Source organism: Heteronotia binoei, chromosome 3, assembly GCF_032191835.1.
Source record: "Heteronotia binoei isolate CCM8104 ecotype False Entrance Well chromosome 3, APGP_CSIRO_Hbin_v1, whole genome shotgun sequence".
Taxonomy (NCBI): domain Eukaryota; kingdom Metazoa; phylum Chordata; class Lepidosauria; order Squamata; family Gekkonidae; genus Heteronotia; species Heteronotia binoei.
Window position 1 is genome coordinate 50,004,025 of NC_083225.1, and position 18,368 is coordinate 50,022,392.

The following is an 18,368-nucleotide window of genomic DNA, read 5'->3' on the forward strand; positions in this document are numbered from 1 at the left end:
TTAATCAAAACAATTTAAATCAGGACAATGGCATAAGAAATGTTTTTAATTTGCGTTGAAATATTATTAATATTTAACACTATTAATATTATTAATCTTCTGTTTACATATGCAAAAAAACTTTGATTAACTGATGGATAATGGACACTTAATAAACTTATTTCTTTAAAAAAGGAATAAAAAGCCTTTCATCCAAATCCATTAGAACATGTTAAATTTGTCCCTAATAAATAAAATAAACTTCGATATAATCAGGGACAGAATGCACTTTGACATATAAGGAGAGAGGGGTTAACAGTCACTCCGTATTGAGGGATTCAGGACAGAAGGATGCTAAAGTATCATGTGTAGCTATATAAGTGGTACCTGCTGAGCTGATGCGTCCAGTTGTCTTGTAAAGTCCTCTATCTGACGTTCCAAATTCCGAGTTCGGTCTTTTTCAAAATCCAGCTGTTCTGCTTGCTTGTCAAACTCTATTAAGAGATTCTTGGAATACATACAAATGATTTAAAACTTTTGTTAAACAAACAGAAGCCACTAATATGCTAAGCATGCAAGCATCAGTATGTAGATCTCTTTTTATTTATCATAAGAACCAGAAGTACACTAGAAGGGAGGGAGGGAGGGAGAACGAGAGAAAGGGAGAACAAACTATTTTCTCATTTGGAAATTACACTGAAATTTTTGTTACCGGCAAGCCATTAGCGAGATCTACATGGATATATCCAACTGCAACTTTGTGGTCATATCACTGCAAGGATGGTTCAAAATGTGTTTGTTAATGTATACTGGCATAGCAGCTGGAACACCTAATCAATTGTTTGCTGAACATTTCAGTGTGGACTCATGTACAACAAACAGCTGTTTAGTGGCTCATTTAAATAAGTTCATGGGGGGGAACAGCAGCACAGGGAGGCCAATGGGGTACTGCAGCCTGCCATGAAGGACTCTCAGTTCTCACCATCAAAACCACTGGCAAGCAGATGTGTGTTCAGGATCAAGCTTATTAAATACCACTTTTTAAAATGACAGCAAAAGGACAGTTTTACTGTGGGAGCATCTACATTATACATATACCAGTGCTGATTTAAGAATGATTTGACAAGAAGGCAGTTTGTAGCATACATATGAGAAATGTCAGCAAAGTCGCAACAGAATGCAAAGTCTGACTTCTCTGAAATTAGGCAAGTGTAAAACATAAATGCAAAATTTGGATAGTTAACCCAAATGAAAGCACTGCCATTAGGAAAGAATGGCAAAGCTGACTCTGCCTTTCCATATGCAGCTTGTTATGTTTAAGCAACAAAGGAAATGGAGAAAAAAGGTTACTATGTAGAGGCAGGGAATGGCAAACCACCTTTGAATGTAGCTTGCCTTGAAAATCCCATGAAGTTGCCACGAAAAAGAAAGAAAGAAAGAAAGAAAGAAAGAAAGAAAGAAAGAAAGAAAGAAAGAAAGAAAGAAAGAGCTAAGGAGAGGAACAATCTATTTCATAATTGGGGCAAGAAAATCCACACCACCACCAACAACAAAAAGACCTGGCAGCTTTTTGCCACAGTGCAGTCTGCTGTAAACAACGCATTCACTTATAATTCCACAACACCTTTTACAGATATAAAGTTGGTGCAAACCTTGCTTTGACTAAGGAAGCAATCCTAAAGTGGTCTACCCAGAATCCTACTCAGGTCTATTTGATGGGACTTACTCCCAAGAAAGTGTCCTTAGAGACTGCACTGTGTTTCCTTCACATAAATAATATGTGAAGATAAAGCACCTGCATTTTACCTTATAGCCCTCTGCTCCCTGAATGATGTCTCCCATCGAAGAAGAGAGCTGTTCTCTCTCAGACTGTGTCTGCTCCAGCTCTTCTCTAAGTGACTGCATCTAAGGGCACAGTCAGATATATCTGTTAATTACAACATTCATATTAAGTACATTTCTATCTCATTCTGATCAGAGGACTTATACAGACATGGTTCAAATGAAGACATGTAAAGGCATGAATTGAAATTAGCAAACTACAAGTCAAGCTATAGCTAGATCCTTCTAAAGAGAAGGATCATACACTGGCCCTGAGAAATGCTAAGACAAAAGGAAATGCCAGAATCAAAAAGTAGTCATGGTCTATATTGCCTTGATTCCTGAATGCAGAGAATGCCTTGTATAACAAAGGTTGCACTCTTGACAGCTTTGTTGTGAGAAAGAGAGCAAAGGGGAGTACATAGTATCTAAGTTATGTGTAAGGCTTGCCAATCACAATGACCTCCATCTTCTCAAGCTCACCTACATCCAGTCATCTAGTATGACCAAGCCATTTTTCCAAACTGAGACTATGTGACTAGGGTCAGATGAAAAGAAAAGAGTTGCCAGTGCACTGATGGCATCCATATTTCCAAGTGCTTCCAATACAAATTACACAGGAAAAAAACAGAACCCCCAAGGAACTTGATATTCTAATCAGAGAATTACCTACCAGAAAGCCCTAGGATCACCCTGAGAAAAATGAATGGAACACTTTAAAAGCAGACCTCAAAAGGCTTGTGTGGTTTCACTGTGAGATTACAAATTTCATGTCGAGTATGGAATTATTGTTTAATTTTTCATTTATTTAAAAAATTTAAGATCCATCTGCTACAGGTTACCTCTTTTCTGCTAGAATCCAGCTCCTTCCTTAATTTCATGGCAATTGCTTTAAATTTATTTAATTTTTCTTCCTTCTCTTTCAGCTGTGTTTCTAAAGTCACTAAAGCAGAAGGAAAAAATCACTTTAAAATGTGAGTGGAAAATTATTTCATATTGGATAAACTTGTACATTTCTTTATTTAAACTGTCAGGTGAAACTATGAGAGATACATCCATATATAACACATTTTATCTCATTTCATGTATTATTACTTCATCACAACATATAATTTCAATTTCAGGTGAACTGACTTAATTTGTTCTTATTCATTCAACACAACTCAAGGTAACTGTATTGCTACAGCTCAGTCATAGCAATCAACAAAATGCAAAAAATGATATTAATATCAAATTACAATATTAAATGGTCAATGGTGAAAGGTCAATAAGAAGAACAGTTCAACTTTCCTCTTGCTCTTCAACAAGAAACATTTCTTCAGTTATAGAGAAACAGCAGACTATTGATGATACTCTAAATAATCTTTGCAGAATTTATCTATCAGGACCAAATTTTTAACCTATTTTCCCCAGAGAATCAAAGCTTAATTCTATAGATTTTTATATAATGGCAAAAGCGCAAGCAACATGTGAAAAACTTCAACCCTGAATTTGAGAACACTGATATACAAACGCAAGAAGATACTGAGACTAGGAATGGGCACAAACTGTCTGACACGAGTTCTGGTGGTTTCATGGTTTGTGAAGCAATATTCATGAACTGAAGAACCTCCATGAACTTTCATGAATTGTGATGCAGTTTGGGAAGGGCAGAAAGCAAGGCTTTAAACCCCTGCTTTTTGCTCTTCACAAAAAACAGCTGCCTGGTTAAGCAGCTCAGCTGTTTGGTTTAAATGGCTCTGAGCCGTTTAAACCTTTGCTTTCTGCTCCCCACAAAAAGCGGTGGGGAGCAAAAAGCAGGGGTTTAAGCTTTAAATGTCTTACAAACAAATAAGAATCAGGTCTGTTTGCAAACCAGCCTCACCATTCATATGAATTCATGGTTCAGTCACGACCTTAACTGTAAAAATTCAGTTCATGCCCATTCCTAGTTGAGACTACTAATGATAATAACCAGTTTAGGCCCATAGGAAACAATGGAGAGATAGGTCCGCCACTGCAACATGATGCTAGAGAAGGGGTTTAAAACAGGATCGGCTGTTCTACAGGCTCTGCTGGGGTGTCCAGTTGAAACCGGGCAGTGCAGCAGAGCTGGCAAAACAGCTGATCCTGTGAGGAAAGCTCTGCTGCTCTCCAGTGATTGGAGGGGCCATAAAGGCAGAACAGGGGGTTGACTGGAGGGGCCTGGACCCCTAGGCCCCCCTGGGTAGCTATGGGCCTGAACATTAGATATGCAAACTGTAATGAGAATCTGAGATGAACTTCTTGGGAAACTGTGCTTTTCAGGATTCTAACAGAAGCCAAAGAAGCTTCTAAAAGTGCATGAACTGAGCTCTGTATGGATCATGCACTGTATTTTGCCATCCTCTTTACATATCTTCCCTATTTCAGAATTATGACAATGGACTGGAGGAAACACTAAACACAGCAATTTACAAAGCAATACAGATAACAAAGGTTTAAGGTTACCTATTTTTTGTGATTCCAGTGCTTCTTGGTCACTCTTAGTAGAAGACTCTGCCATGGAATTCTGCATTGTAAACAAAATGAATTAGATGGGCAGCCCACTGCTATCTTTTCCTGGAGCTGCTGCGCAGTAAGATGTGCAGAGCTGACTCTGAAAATATATCACTTTCTTGCTTCTTGGGGACATTTCTTTATCAGCAACAGGAATGTATGCCACCAAGCTGGTACCAAAACTGGAGTGCCCACTACCAAATCCACAGCAAAGATGCCAGCACCTGATGGATGCCAGCAGCCTGCTCCTACATTGTGCTCTGTTGGGTAGCTAAGCACAGGACGGGGCTCACAAAATTGCTGTGTTGCAACATTATTGATATGCATTCCACAAAGAGGTCAGATAAAAGTGGTATGGATAAACATGACTGAAAAAATAAATCAAAGCATCATTAGTTAAGGTGGTGGTATTACCAAAAATAAACGTCATTTTTATGGCAGTTTCATCAAGCAATATGTCTATTAAGACATCAAGAAATCAATATCCATCCCCTCTGCACTCAATTAGGCAGACAAAGGAAACTCTGGACCCCATAAGGAGTTTTACCCTTTTCCATTTTAAAGTACATTTTAGCACAGTCTTTAAAGCAGGGGTGTCAAACTCATTTGTTATGAGGGCCAGATCTCCTCCAAGGGAGCTTTGCTCTGTAGCTCCTGTGCGATTAAGTAAGCCTAGCAAAGCAAGTTGTGATGCAGAAGGAAGCAAGAGAGGGAGAAAGAAACAGACAACAGTGAGTTGCTCGAGGGCCTGATAGGAGCCCTCGGGGGGGGGGGTAGGATTCAGCTCCCGGGCTGCATGTTTGATGCCCCTGAAGTTGAAGACTATCTGTCAGACATTGTTGGTGTTCTCCCTCTGGCAGAATTCTCTGTATGCAGCTGACCAGACTGGTGAGTCTACAACCCACAGGTTTGACCTGAAGGTTGATTAAGTTCCTGATCACAAATCTGACCTCCAATTCAAACACTAATCCTTTACTTGTTTATTCAGGATTAAAGGCTGAATGATATGTTTGCCCTGGTGCAAATCAAGCAAGAAAGGAATACCCACTTAGTTCTAATTATTTCAAACAGCAGACAAACAGATAAACTGTTCATGGACCATACTGTTTCATGCTGTGGGGCTAACTAATAATAACAATAATTGGTTGCAACTTAAGTGCTGTTGCAGTCAATTTATGGCAACTCCCTTGGATTTTCAAGGAAAGAGACAAACAGATGTGGCTTGTCATTGCCTTCCTCTGCATAGCAACCCTGGTCTTTCTTGGTGGTCTCCTATCCAAGCACTAACCACGGCAGATACAAGCTCTGATGAGGTCAGGCTAGTCAGGATTATTCAGGCTACTAAAATGACTGAATACCTCTGTGAGGTGAAGCAGAAGTTCACCCACATAGTTTTAAACTATAAGACCAAGTAAGTTCTGCCCTGCTGTCATTAATAGTAGGCCTCAGCTGTGTATATTAACATCAGAATTAGAGTCATGAGTGGAAGAGATTCAACAAACAGCTAAGTAGTGGGGTAAGCTGATTGGGAGAGGTATCTTGATGCACCCTCCTACAGTATTGATTTCCCGCTGGAGCAATCAAGGAGGGGTTGCCCAGGACCTCTACCCAGTAATTTGCTGGATGCAGGGCCATGCTATTTGGAGGCCTGAGGCAAAGAAACTTTGTCTCCTGTGCACAGAAAGAGATACTGTTTTAGCCTAGCAAAATTAGTCTTCTTTGTTTTATGTTTTGCTGTCTGTCTTTATGTTTGTTGGCCAATTTTACTTTGTTTACCTTAGAATAAAATAATGTTTTTATATAAAAAGTAACTTAGTCTAATTATTTGTGCACTCTCTCCCTGAGTGACCCAAAGAGCTGGCAATCTCTTCGCTTTACAACCCCATTTTAAACAGAATATCTACACATGGAAAAGCTTGCATACCAAAGAAAAAGAATCCATCTCTCTGCATCAGAGACATTCTTGGAAGGCACTACTAGCCTTAGTTCCTTGGTTTTTGCATATAATATCTAAAGACTTCCCTTAAAACTATGTCTACCTTAACGAACTCCAAAACACATGCAGCATGTACAACTGCTGTGTGAAATGTGAATTAAGCCCCTCAATACCACTGAGTTCACAGGAGACTGCAGGGTGTCAAAATGAAAAAGCAATCCTCCAGCGTCACCTTAACAAAATTTATTCCAGCATAAGCTTTCTTGAGTAAGGGATAATTTCATCAGATACACTGGAGTGTATACCCATTAGGTATATGAATGTATAAAGGTTGCAAACAGAAGGGGAGGGGGTGTTACAAAAAGAGGCAGGATTTTAAGAAAGATCTGGCCCAAAGAGAAACCCCTTCAAGCGTATGCTGGAATGAATTTTGTTAGTCTTTAAATAAACCAAAAAACCTCCCATTTTATTTTAATTAATCTGGAATTATCATTATGGGAGATGTCAAGTTATGTTACGTTTCCTTTTACACATTAGAGCTAAAAAAAAAAGGTCAACTTCATCTGAAAAGGGTCTTGAAGCCTGAATTTGAGTACATCACTGATAGAAGACTAACCTTTAGGAAAGAAAGCTCAGCTTGCACACTCCTCAGCTCAGACTCTTTTTGTTCTATAATTAAATTTAGATTTTTCTTCTCTTCTAACGTTTTTTCTTGCTCTTTCACTTTACTTTCACAGTCTGCAAGTTTTTCAGATATATCTTCAACACAAGCCAAAAGACCTTGGTTCTCGGCCTTGACTTTTCCCCCAGCATGCTTCAGCTCTTGGATATCTATCTGCAGAGCTTCTTTTTCTGACAAAGCCCCTTCCAGATCTTCTCTCAAAAGGCATTTTTCTTTTTCAGAGTCATCCAGCAGAGATCGCAGCTCTAGACAACATGCGGCATTTTCTTCCTGCAGCCTCCTGATCTCATCCTGTAAGAGAACGTTGTCATTCTTCTGTTGAGTCAGATTCTGATTCTCTTGCTTCATTCTCTCCAAGGATTCTCTTGCTGCTTGTAGGACAGCAACAACATCATACTCTTTGTTTTCTTCTGGGCATCCAAATTCCATTTGTTCACGGAGGCTACAGAGCTGATTAGCAACGAGAGATTTGAAGGACGTTTCTTCATCAAGGAGCTTCTCTAGATGGTCTTTTTCATCACTGGTGATTTTTAGTTTCATTTCCAAGTCATCCACTTTCTCTTTAAACACTAGCGATTCCTCTTTTTCAGATGCCATGCCCTGCAGCTTCTTATCAACTCCATCTCTTTCTTCCTTTAGTTTGTTACTTTCATCACAAAGAGTCTTGACTTCAGATGACAGACGCTCCCTGTTTTGCTGAAGAGTTTTGATTTGTTGCTCTAATTCTTGACATTTTTGCAGACTGTCTTCTTTTTCCATTGAAATGCCTCTCAATTTCTCTTTTAATTCCTCTGCTTGCTGTTCTAATTCATGATTGCAAAGGTGAAGAGTCTCAGCCTGTTGTTGAAGTCCCATGATCTCCGCTTGCTCCACTTTGCACTGTTCCTGGAGGTTTTTTATTGTCTCCATGGAGCATTTGACCTCACTGAACAAGCTGCTGTTTTGAAAGCAAAGCTCTTGCTCCTTGTCTTCCAGCTCCTTTATGGCAGTGTCTTTTTGATGAAGAGAAGCAGTAAGTTTCTCATTTTCCTCCTGAAGCACCCTGGTTTTAAGTCTGAGCTCCTCCACCTCTTCTCTTTTGCAAGAAAGCTGTTCCACCTCTTCCCGAAGATGATTCACTGTCTCCAGAAGAAGATCCTTCTCACTGAAAGCAGCTCTGAGCTTCTTCTGTAGTTCACCAACATCCAAAGCCTGTTGCTGCTTCATCGATTCAAATTCTTGGCTTATCTTGCCAGCTGATTCCCCCAGTTCAGCTTGTAGGGTTTCCATTGTTTCTCTCAAAATTTCATAGCTATCAATTGCTTCTTCTTTTTCCAGGATATACTTCTGACACTGTTCTTTAAGATCTTGGATTTCCTGAGCCAGTGATCTGTTTTCTGTCTCTAAACTTGATGACAATGTTTGTTTAAGTTCATATATTTCTTTCTCATGTCTTGACTCAAGATCTTGAATTTCGAGATTGTGCTCTTGTGCAATCTTCTCACACTGCTCTCTCATCCCCTCGAGCTCCAATTTTAGTTTTTCAATTAGACAGCAATGATCTTCTTTGGCAAGTTGCAGTTCATTGATTTTGAACTCCAAATCCTCCCGTTCATGAAAATATTCATCCTTCACATTCTGGACTTCCATTTCTAGTTTCGTTTTAACATTATTCATGTAAGTTAATTCATCTTGCAGTATACTGTGTTGAGATTCCAGTTCTTTTAGAGTACTCTCTAAGTCCCTGGCCTTTTCCACTAGTTCTGACTCTAGAGGTTCATTTCTATTTTCTGTTTGGTTGCCTTCATTTTTAGTTAAAGCTTGTCTTAAGCAGTCCAGTTCACATTCATACTTCTCTTTGCAAGCATGTAATTCATTCTGCAGGATTTTCTCACGCACCTCATACTGCTCTCTCAAGTCCTGCTTTAACTGTTCTATCTTCTTTTGTCCTTCTTCACACGCATTAGCAGAAGCTTCAAGCTGGTGCATCAGATCAGACACCTCCTCTTGGTGTGAGGTCTTCAGTTTCACCAGTTCTTCATTTAACTTATCAATTTCATTTTGGTAACCCCGAGAATTGTCTTCAATAACATTTTGCAGACTGGAAATTTCTTTCTCCTTTGCTTCACTGCAGTCCCCCAGCTGCTTCTCCAGATCTGAGATTTGTTGCTCATAGACAGTCTTTGTTTGGTGGACCTCTTCCTCTAGCCTTTTGACTTCTTCTTGCCATTTACTATGAAATTTAAGTTGATCCATGAGCTCTTCTTGTTTCTTCTTTTCTGCATGCAGTTCCTTCTGTAGCGCTGTTAAAGTTTCATCATATCTAGACTGTGCTGTTACCATTTCATTTTTAAGACTGTCCATTTCCTTAAAGTAGTCGGCAGTCAACTGCACAAGCTTCTTCTGTGATTCTTCATCCTTGACAATAACAGCCTAATTGGGAAAAAGAAGAAAAAATACATTGCTATATCAAACACATACACAAGTTTAGAGATGCCAAAGTACAAAATCAAATCTATGAAGTTAGCATCTGTCCTGACCCCAAAATAAGGCCATTTTACAGATCTGCCAGTCAAGGAACAGAGAAAATAACAAAATGTCTATTTAAGCATTTTTAATCTTCCTTTCATACATGAGGGACTCAAAGCAGAGAAAGGAAAGACTAGAATGAAAAGCAGGAAAATGGAAAAGGGGTTATAATCTCACACGAACCAGAGGAAAAAACGAAACCGGTCGTAGAGATATAAGTAAGAAAATATAGAAGGAAGAAAAAGAATAAGGAAGAAATGGTATAACAATCCATGGGGGAAGCCTCCTGAAACAGATTGAAAAAAAGTATGCTAGGTATAACTGTCAAGGTCCCATCCCTATTACAGACAACTATGATCATGAACTCTTACACTTAGTTTCAACCTACCAAGGATTGGAAAGTATCAGATTCTTCTTACTACCAGCGAAGTTCACTGGCCTTGTGCCAGAAGACTGTAATCTAAACCAGAACACATTTATGAGATATGCACACAACTAGCATTACAATTCCAGCACCCTGGGAGCTCAGGAAAGTGTGAATACACATAAACCTGCCTTACACCAAGACAGGCCTTTGGTCTCTCATGTAGTAGGTGATGTCTAGTCTAATTGACAACAACTTTCCAGGCAGGAGTCTTTCACATCACCTACTACCTGATCCTTTTAACTGGAGATGCCAGGGACTGAACCTGGGATTTTAGGCATGAAAAGGAGATGCTCCTCCACTAAGCCACAGTTCTTCTCAGACAATGGGAAAGAATGATATATGCCAATTCCTCCTTCTTACCACAGCTTCCCCCACTGCATGGCCCATGGTCACCCAAGGTCTTCCAGCCTTTCACAGTGGTTTCTCAGGGGCTGCAGTTGTAGAGTGGGAAGAAGCAAAGATCAACTGCACTACTGTGGAAAGACTCCTGTTGAATAATCAGGTGGCAGGAGTGACCGGGGCATCTTTCACCAGCTGCAGCCTTCCCTGGGCCGGAAAGATCTTTTTATGGTAAAAATCAACTGAACTTTATGCATATGTTGGTTCAAATATAATATGGAACCAGGATTTAAGTAAACCCATTGCCTGAACCTGTGCCATAGCCAAGACATCAAGCATATACCAAAATGATCCAGAATTTATCAAAGTCAATCCCAGATTACAGTCAGTGTGCCAAGTGTAAATAAGACACATGATGCAACACATATGCCCTTGACCAGGACAAAAAGTTGTATTATAAGAGGCCTCAATTACATCTCTTAGCTTTTGTCACTTTATTAAACTACTTTCTTTTTGGTCCAGCATTGATTTATTGTATTTTATAATATAAGCCTATATGTGTATATATTTGTTTGACTTCTGAAGAAAACCATTTTAGATCAAAACGTGTCAGGTCAAGTGGTTCCCCATTGCTGTTATGGGATTTTAATAAGTAAGGAGGCTAATGATGGGCCCCTAAATGCTTTTAACTTTCTGCAATAAATACATGTATTTTTGGTTATGATTTTATTTTAAATTCTGCTTTTAATTTTTGGCCCTTATTGTATATTAAGCTTTAGGTTCCTCATTCCAGTTTTTGAGTTAGGTTTCTTTCCCCTCTCTGTTTTTCTTATTAGTTGAGTCTTCCTGCATATCTAATACTGCATTGACTTATACTGTTACCTACCCTGAGTCTAAGTGAGAAAAGAGGGCAAACAAATAAATAAATATGAAAGCCTGTCAGCTTCATTATTCCTGGTGCGTGTGTGTGTGTGTGTGTGGGGGAGAGCTCAGCTACTGTCCTGAAAGGAGCTTCTCTGTGCTTGCACTGCCAGTGAAAAACAATGAACAAATGATGTAGCAAGGCTTTCCCATTAGCTGGGTGCTTAGGAAAGACACAGAAAGAGCAAGAAAGCTGAAGCCAAGATTTGTCATGACAAGTCAGGATTCAGTGATCGCATGCATCCCAGATCCTGGTTTCACCAACTAGTCATGTGAAAATCAGCCATGCTTTCACATTGCGTCTAAACCGAGCTTATGCAGTACCTCTGCTTCTTGTTGTCTTTTCACATTTTCTTTCTTCAGAGTTAGGCATTGTTGTTGGATTTCTGCTTTTTCGAGGAGAACAACGTCCAGCCTCTCTGTGAGGGCCTAATTTTGGAAGCAACCAAGAGAGATTAGAAAGTGACTCACTGCAAATAAACACGAGCGCTGGCTGGCTAGTCCTTGCAGGCATCTCATTTCTTCCCTCAACATTTCCACTCCTCCTTGCCACAGAAGCAGCAGCAATATCAAGTACTGCAATCATATCCATCCGTTTCAGTGCTAAGCCTGGGGTTATTCATTCAGAATCTTGGATTCTGTCTGATACTGTTCCACTGACACCAAATCAGCAGAGAGATATTCATCACATAGTTAGCTACAATTATTTCCTCTCACACACATTGTTCGTCATGAGGCAACACTGACAAAGAAGATTTTGCTGCAACCATGTCTTTGGTTCTGGGGAAGAAAGCTAGAAGCATTATTAGCCTTGGGAAACCCAAGTAAAAACCCAGTCTGTGAAAACACTCTCTGAACAACCGAGAACAGTCATGCTGAATGAGCTTTCTTTCACTCGAAATCTGACAAATGAACTTCAGACCTTGCCTAGGACAGCAGCAGGTGCAAGATGAAGAGTTATGAATAAGATATAACAGTCCTGGGGTGATGTGCTAGCAATGAAGCCTTCTTCCAAACAGAAGGACCATCTACTGCTAGAATGAAACTCTGGATCTAACCTCTTGTGATAACTCATTAAGTCTAAAGCAGATAACAAATTCCTGCTCTGCACTGTACATTTCAAATCAGAATATATACACACAGAGACACAAAAACCCCTGTGTATGAGCAATCAACCAAATGCAAATAACAACAAACAAGTTGACTACAAATTTATAAAAAGCTGTAACGAAGTATAAATTCATGAAATGGCCTGTACACAATGAAGAGCGCCCCATAAAAAACAACATTGAGTTTCCTTAATAATCCTTCAATGTAACTAGCAATTCTTCAATTGAAGTCAACTTGTGAAACAAGTCTAGATGACACAAGACTTGTAAAACAAGTCAACTTCAACTGAAGAATTGCCAGTTACACTGAAGGACTGTTAAGGAAACTCAAGACATTGCTTTTTTGGGGGGGTGCTCTTCATTGCGTACAAGCATTTTCATGAATTTATACTTTGTTATGAATTTATAATAAAGGACACAGCTTTTTGTAAATCTGTAATCAACTTGTTTGTTATTTGCATTTGGTTGATTGCTCATTTTCGTTTCGTTACAATTTTTGTTGTGTTCTGGTACCTTTGTACTGTGTATCTCACTTTTTCATTGCTCATACTTTTCAGATCATCAGCTTTCTACACCAAATATCTGAAAATGAAATAAGCAACTGGAAGATCACTTGCAAGTTTTAGCAAGTGTTATTTTATTCTTATGATACAAGTGGTACAGAAGAAAGTTCCTATAAAAGTTGTTTTAATAGAACAGGACCACTTATATTTTTGTTCATAGATTAATGATCTGTCAAGCAGCTAAGAGGAGGAATCTGAGCAGAGATTGTTCTCATTATATTGAACACTGTTTTTCTTGAGAGATGAAGCACCCTTGCACACTACATGAGGCACAAAATGGTATGTTCCCACCTGAATAATGTCATCATTCCCTCCATCAGCAGGTTTTGATTTCAGTTCTTCAATCTCCTTTTCCAATTCTAGGGGGGTAAAGTATAAGATCTCTAAATCTGTTACATTTCAATAATTGTGCAACTGTGACTACTTTAGATATAAATAATAACTACCAGAAATTTCCTAGAAGCCCAGCTAGACCAATTCTCAAGCATGCTCATTTCTTGACCATTTTTTACTGTGCAGAGAGAACGTCACCAGGCCTGCTCTCCTCCATTATTTACAACCCAAAGGGCACGTAGCAAAGCCATCTGGCCCTGTGATGTTTATGGTATAGGCTGGCAGTTGGTACCTCAAGACATCCTCCCCCTGGTTTCACACAGACAACTCTTATCTGTTCACAGAGCAGTGTGAGAATGTTTCGGATGTTTTTCAATGACCTAGGATACTTTAGTAGTAAATAGATAGTTGCTTAGTAACCTTTGAACCAGTGACTCAAGCATGCATCTGAATTGTAACCTTTGATGATATCCTATATAGCAACTCTGTAACCATTGGTACTCCATTACTCCCAAGGATTGTGTCCTTGGCAGAGCTCCTGAGTTTCCTGAAATAAACATATCTTTTGATTCAAAACAAAAGGACTCTGTTATTGGGAAATATTGGCGCGTGACACCAATGTTGTCATTTTCCATGGCAAACGCATAAGATGCAAAGGGAAAGAGGGGACAGACAAGGGAGCTGCATCCTATCAGACAAGGACAGAGCAATGTGACATTTCCAGATTGGACAGAAGCAGCCCCCAAGTTCAGTCTGCACCCATTTAAGCATCACTGTTTTCAATGGGAGCAGATATCCACAATAGATGCATTCTTACATTGTGACAAACTCCACTGAAACACTAAATGGGTGCAAACACTGCATTTATCTGTGCTCATGCACACCCCTAGCTCTTCCAGCTTCCCTCCCTCCATGATCAGAGAACTTCCTGGTCTGATCAAGTTCCAGTTCCCTGTGACATTCAAATACCTTAGTGAAAATAGAGCTTGTTGGTCCACAGACTGTTTAAACACCAGTAAAAATGTGGGCGTGCATGTGTGTACTGGACCCACTTCACTAGGCCACCTGTATTCAGACATCACAATGAACTGGATCAAGCTGGGAAGTCCTTTGTATGTGAAGGGAAAAGGCTGATGGGAGGAAGAAAGGACACACACAAGTACAGTAAGAAACCATGCTTGCACACACAGTTTAACGGTGTTTGAGTGGAGCTTATTATGATGTCTGAATGCAAGAAACTGCTAGTAATTTCAAGGGCTATTTTCTCAACACTCTCCTTATTTGCTGAAGTTAACGGCAACCCATCAGGGCATTTCTGCTGCTTCTTGCCTGAACTCTGCCACGCTGCTTTAAGGTTCAATAAGTTACCTGCAGACCGAGATTTCGCTTTCTGTAAAAGTAACATCTGCTTCTTTGCAAATTTGATGAGTTCTTCTTTGGGTAAGGTATCCAGCTGTAAAATTCATAAACATATATTGTAGTTTAAGAGCATGAACATCATGTCAAGTATATTAAATGTCTATTTTCACTCTATTTTTCCAACATTTGCCAAGAAGGCCCTATTTAGTACATCATCTCAGATGGATACACATTTGGCATCCTCTTGGCTCAGAGACCCAACACCAGGACTCAGTTTCCCTTGGAGGCCAATGAAGACTTTTTTTTTAATCCACCAGGCCTTCAACTTTAAAAAGTTTCTTGTTCATTTGTTTGTACTTCAAATAACTATTCCGTTTTTAGATATTTAGAGCATTTAATGAATATTGTACTTCAGTTAGATTCAATGTTTGTCATCTGGAAACTGCTTTGTGAGCTACACTGAAAAGCAACATGCTTCAAATAAATAAGGCATGTATGGAACTTTTATGGCTCTGCTTGTCATTTACTTCCACCCACAGAAACCTAATTCACTTCAAAAGAATCTGTGTCAATGAGGACATCCAAGAAATATGCTGAAATCTGCAAGCGGCATGCAAATTTTCAATGCTATTTTCAATGCTGTGACAGGAGTCTGAGAATGCTCCCCCCACTGGACCTGCAAGACTTTCAAAACAGGCACAAGGATCTGTTCTGGAGGGATCTAGTCCAGGCAGCCTGTTTTACCATAAGCTCAGCCATACACTCCAGTCTTGCATGGTGAATGTGGCCACTTATACAGGAGCAGACGGGTTGCCCTATTATAGGACGTTGTTATTTTCCCCTGATTCCCCACAGCACTGTGGTACTTCCATGTACATGTTTTCAATGTCTTCTCTTAACTTGCTTTGCTGCAATATTTTTGAAAAATTGTAGGAAAGCTGGGATAGCACTCATGTGGATGAAAAAGTCCAGTCCACATCTGAACTATTTTCCCTGCCCCAGTCCCCTACAGAAGGCATTCAGCTTCACCAAAGGGCTTTTATAAAAATCCGAATGACTACAGCATTATAGCAAGCTATCACATTCTCAAAATTTCCAGCATTCATTTTTCAAAACTAAGTCTCTAGCTCCTTTATCTGGGAGAACCGGGTTTGATTCCCCACTCCTCCACTTGCACCTGCTGGAATGGCCTTGGGTCAGCCATAGCTCTGGCAGAGGTTGTCCTTGAAAGGGCAGCTGCTGTGAGAGCCCTCTCCAGCCCCACCCACCTCACAGGGTGTTTGTTGTGGGGGAGGAAGGTAAAGGAGATTGTGAGCCGCTCTGAGACTCTTCGGAGTGGAGGGCGGGATATAAATCCAATATCTTCTTCTTCTTTAGTTGCAGAGATATCAATTTCTTTTTATATAACAAAAAGGGATAGCGACTTGCTCTTTTTTTTAAATGAAAGCTGAGAATTCAAAATACCTGACAGACAAATTTGTATAATCCTACAATTAATATTCTACTGCAATTTTTTTTAATGAAAAAGACCATGTGTGTCTGTAGCAAGTGTTGCTAACAGGATACTGGAGCAGGGAAAATGCAGGGAATTTCCATGGGTAAAGCAAGTGCCTGTGGCCCTTTAAGGATCCAAGAGGAAGCTAGGACAGCCCCAATTTTAAAAGAAAGGCACACTGCAGACTGAAAGCGCAGCTGCTCCGCACAGACCTTGATCCTGAGTTGATCACTGCACAACAGTAGTTACTAAATGCATCTCAAATTAGTTTTTAACAGTCATGCTGAAATGATTAACAATCAGAGAAACTATCAAAGATTTCAGGTTTTCACGGCTGGTAACATCATTAGGGTTTGTAGAATCTTTCGGGATCAAGTGCCGTGTTCTACTGGAGAAAGTTTTCCTTTCGGACGTTTCGTTCTCAGCTGCGGAGAACATCCTGAGGAGGATGAACATCCCGGAGGATGTTCTCCGCAGCTGAGAACGAAACGTCTGGAAAGAAAACTTTCTCCAGTAGAACACGGCACTTGATCCTGAAAGATTCTACAAACCCTAATCAGAGAAACTGGCTAAATGTTCTCAGAAGCAAACCAAGCTGATAAGGCTTAGGAGAATCTTTTGCTTGAATTGCTGAATGCTGTAAATACTGTACTTTGATTTAACAAGACTGCTGCACAAATGAGCAATAAGGAAATGAAAAGTCAAATATGTGAGCCAGATTCTTTTAGCAGGAGAAGTTGGCTCACCTGCTACCAGTAACAGCTGCCAACTTTATTTGCCAAATAAACTTGGGAAGCATCCAAACATGCATTTTTCAATGACTGTCATGACTTCTCTTCCTGGTAATAAAGAAAAGCCAACCCTTCCTTCCTAATTTTTTTCTAAACAGCCACCCTACAGACAAAGGCCTACAACATCCTAACCTATATATTATACTTCTTTAAAAAGAAAAAGAAATCTTACTTTTGACTTTCCTGTTCCAGGGGTGGAAGGAGAAGCTGTAGTCTCTTGCCCACCATCTTGCATCTGAAGGAAAAAATAACATCCTGTTATATCAGATCTGAAACCTCACCTAGGTCTTCATTCCAGCTTTTTTGACTAAAGGTTCTTAAAAGCAGCTCACAACAATCAAAATGTAATATAGGAAATAAAAACAAAACAAAGGAGTGCAGTCCACAATGGAAAATAAACTGGCACTTTCATTCTAAAAATCTGACAGAATCCCTATACAATCCTAAAACCATTCTGTAAATTGCTTAGGATAGTAGCTAAGTTTCATTCCAGTTGATGCCATGCCACTATGAACTTCTGCAGGGATCAGTAGACACCTAGCTGCTCTGTTGCATGGTTGACAACTTTCTCAGTCTAACCTGGCTCCTCCACTACTGAAAGCTACTTAACAGACAGCCATTTGATCAGCACAATTGTACCGAGCATGGGAATTTCTGCAAAAGAGAGCTATGAGTCTGCTGACAATGCAAATTTCAAAGACACAGAAGCCTTGTTAAAACAAGAGCTGAGAACCCCATTTCCCTGACCTTTCTTAGGAACTCCATTCCTAATGCTGTTCAGTATGTGTGTGGATTATTTCACAGCTGTCTCTGTTTTAATGATGTTAGGTTGTTAAGGGTCTGCTTTGCACTCACTCCTTGTTCATTACCAACAGCAGCTGTCTACAGTACAGGACTCATGTTAGGGGGAAGCTGAGAGGGTCCTCTGTTGTGGTCTAGCAAGGGGGGGGGGGAAACAGTGTCCTTTTGGCTCACTATCCCTCCTAAGCACAGAGAGGAGGGTGTGTGTGTGTGTGTGAGAGAGAGGGGTGGGTGGGTGCAGGGATGATTAGCTGTATGCTGTGGCAATAATCCTCATGGATTTGATACAGGGATGGCTATATGAGAAGCTAAGCAGAATGACTGGCATTTGGGATAGCAAATCAGCATGACTGGCCCATTCCTTGTGACTTAGCCTGACTACATGACCAGAAGCATTCACTAAGGTGCTTCAGTTTTTAGTCAAATTAAATACTGATATTGACTTTTAAGGTTTAAAAGGTCTCAAACTGGACTATAACCAGAAAAATTGTCTCAACATCAAACCACCTAAGAGTCAGCTTGCTGTTCTATACTGATGCAAGTTTTTGAACAGCAGCCCTTTATGAATCACAGTACCTGTCTTACTTTACCATTTTCACAAAGTAAACAACATAGAAATGTAAAACACTAAAAGTAAACATAATATTGCAGATATCTATGCAGCATGACTAAAAATAAGAATCCAATAATACAACATAGAAGTTACCAAGACATATATCAGGGGTGGCCAACAGTAGCTCTCCAGATGCTTTTTGCCTACAACTCCCATCAGCCCCAGCCACTAGCC

General features: G+C 39.9%; 1 protein-coding gene across 1 annotated transcript in view; it reads right to left on the reverse strand.

The window, feature by feature from the left end:
• Positions 1–18,368, reverse strand: part of GCC2 (GRIP and coiled-coil domain containing 2) — a 39,683-nt gene that overhangs the window by 18,790 nt on the left and 2,525 nt on the right. Inside the window, exons 2-10 of the mRNA XM_060233773.1 lie at positions 16,953–17,015; positions 14,504–14,588; positions 13,094–13,161; positions 11,455–11,559; positions 6,870–9,347; positions 4,270–4,330; positions 2,643–2,743; positions 1,786–1,884; positions 367–486 (exon numbers count right to left, since the gene is read on the reverse strand). Coding sequence (XP_060089756.1) covers positions 367–486; positions 1,786–1,884; positions 2,643–2,743; positions 4,270–4,330; positions 6,870–9,347; positions 11,455–11,559; positions 13,094–13,161; positions 14,504–14,588; positions 16,953–17,015 — 3,180 coding nt within the window. The remainder of the gene's footprint in view (positions 1–366; positions 487–1,785; positions 1,885–2,642; positions 2,744–4,269; positions 4,331–6,869; positions 9,348–11,454; positions 11,560–13,093; positions 13,162–14,503; positions 14,589–16,952; positions 17,016–18,368) is intronic.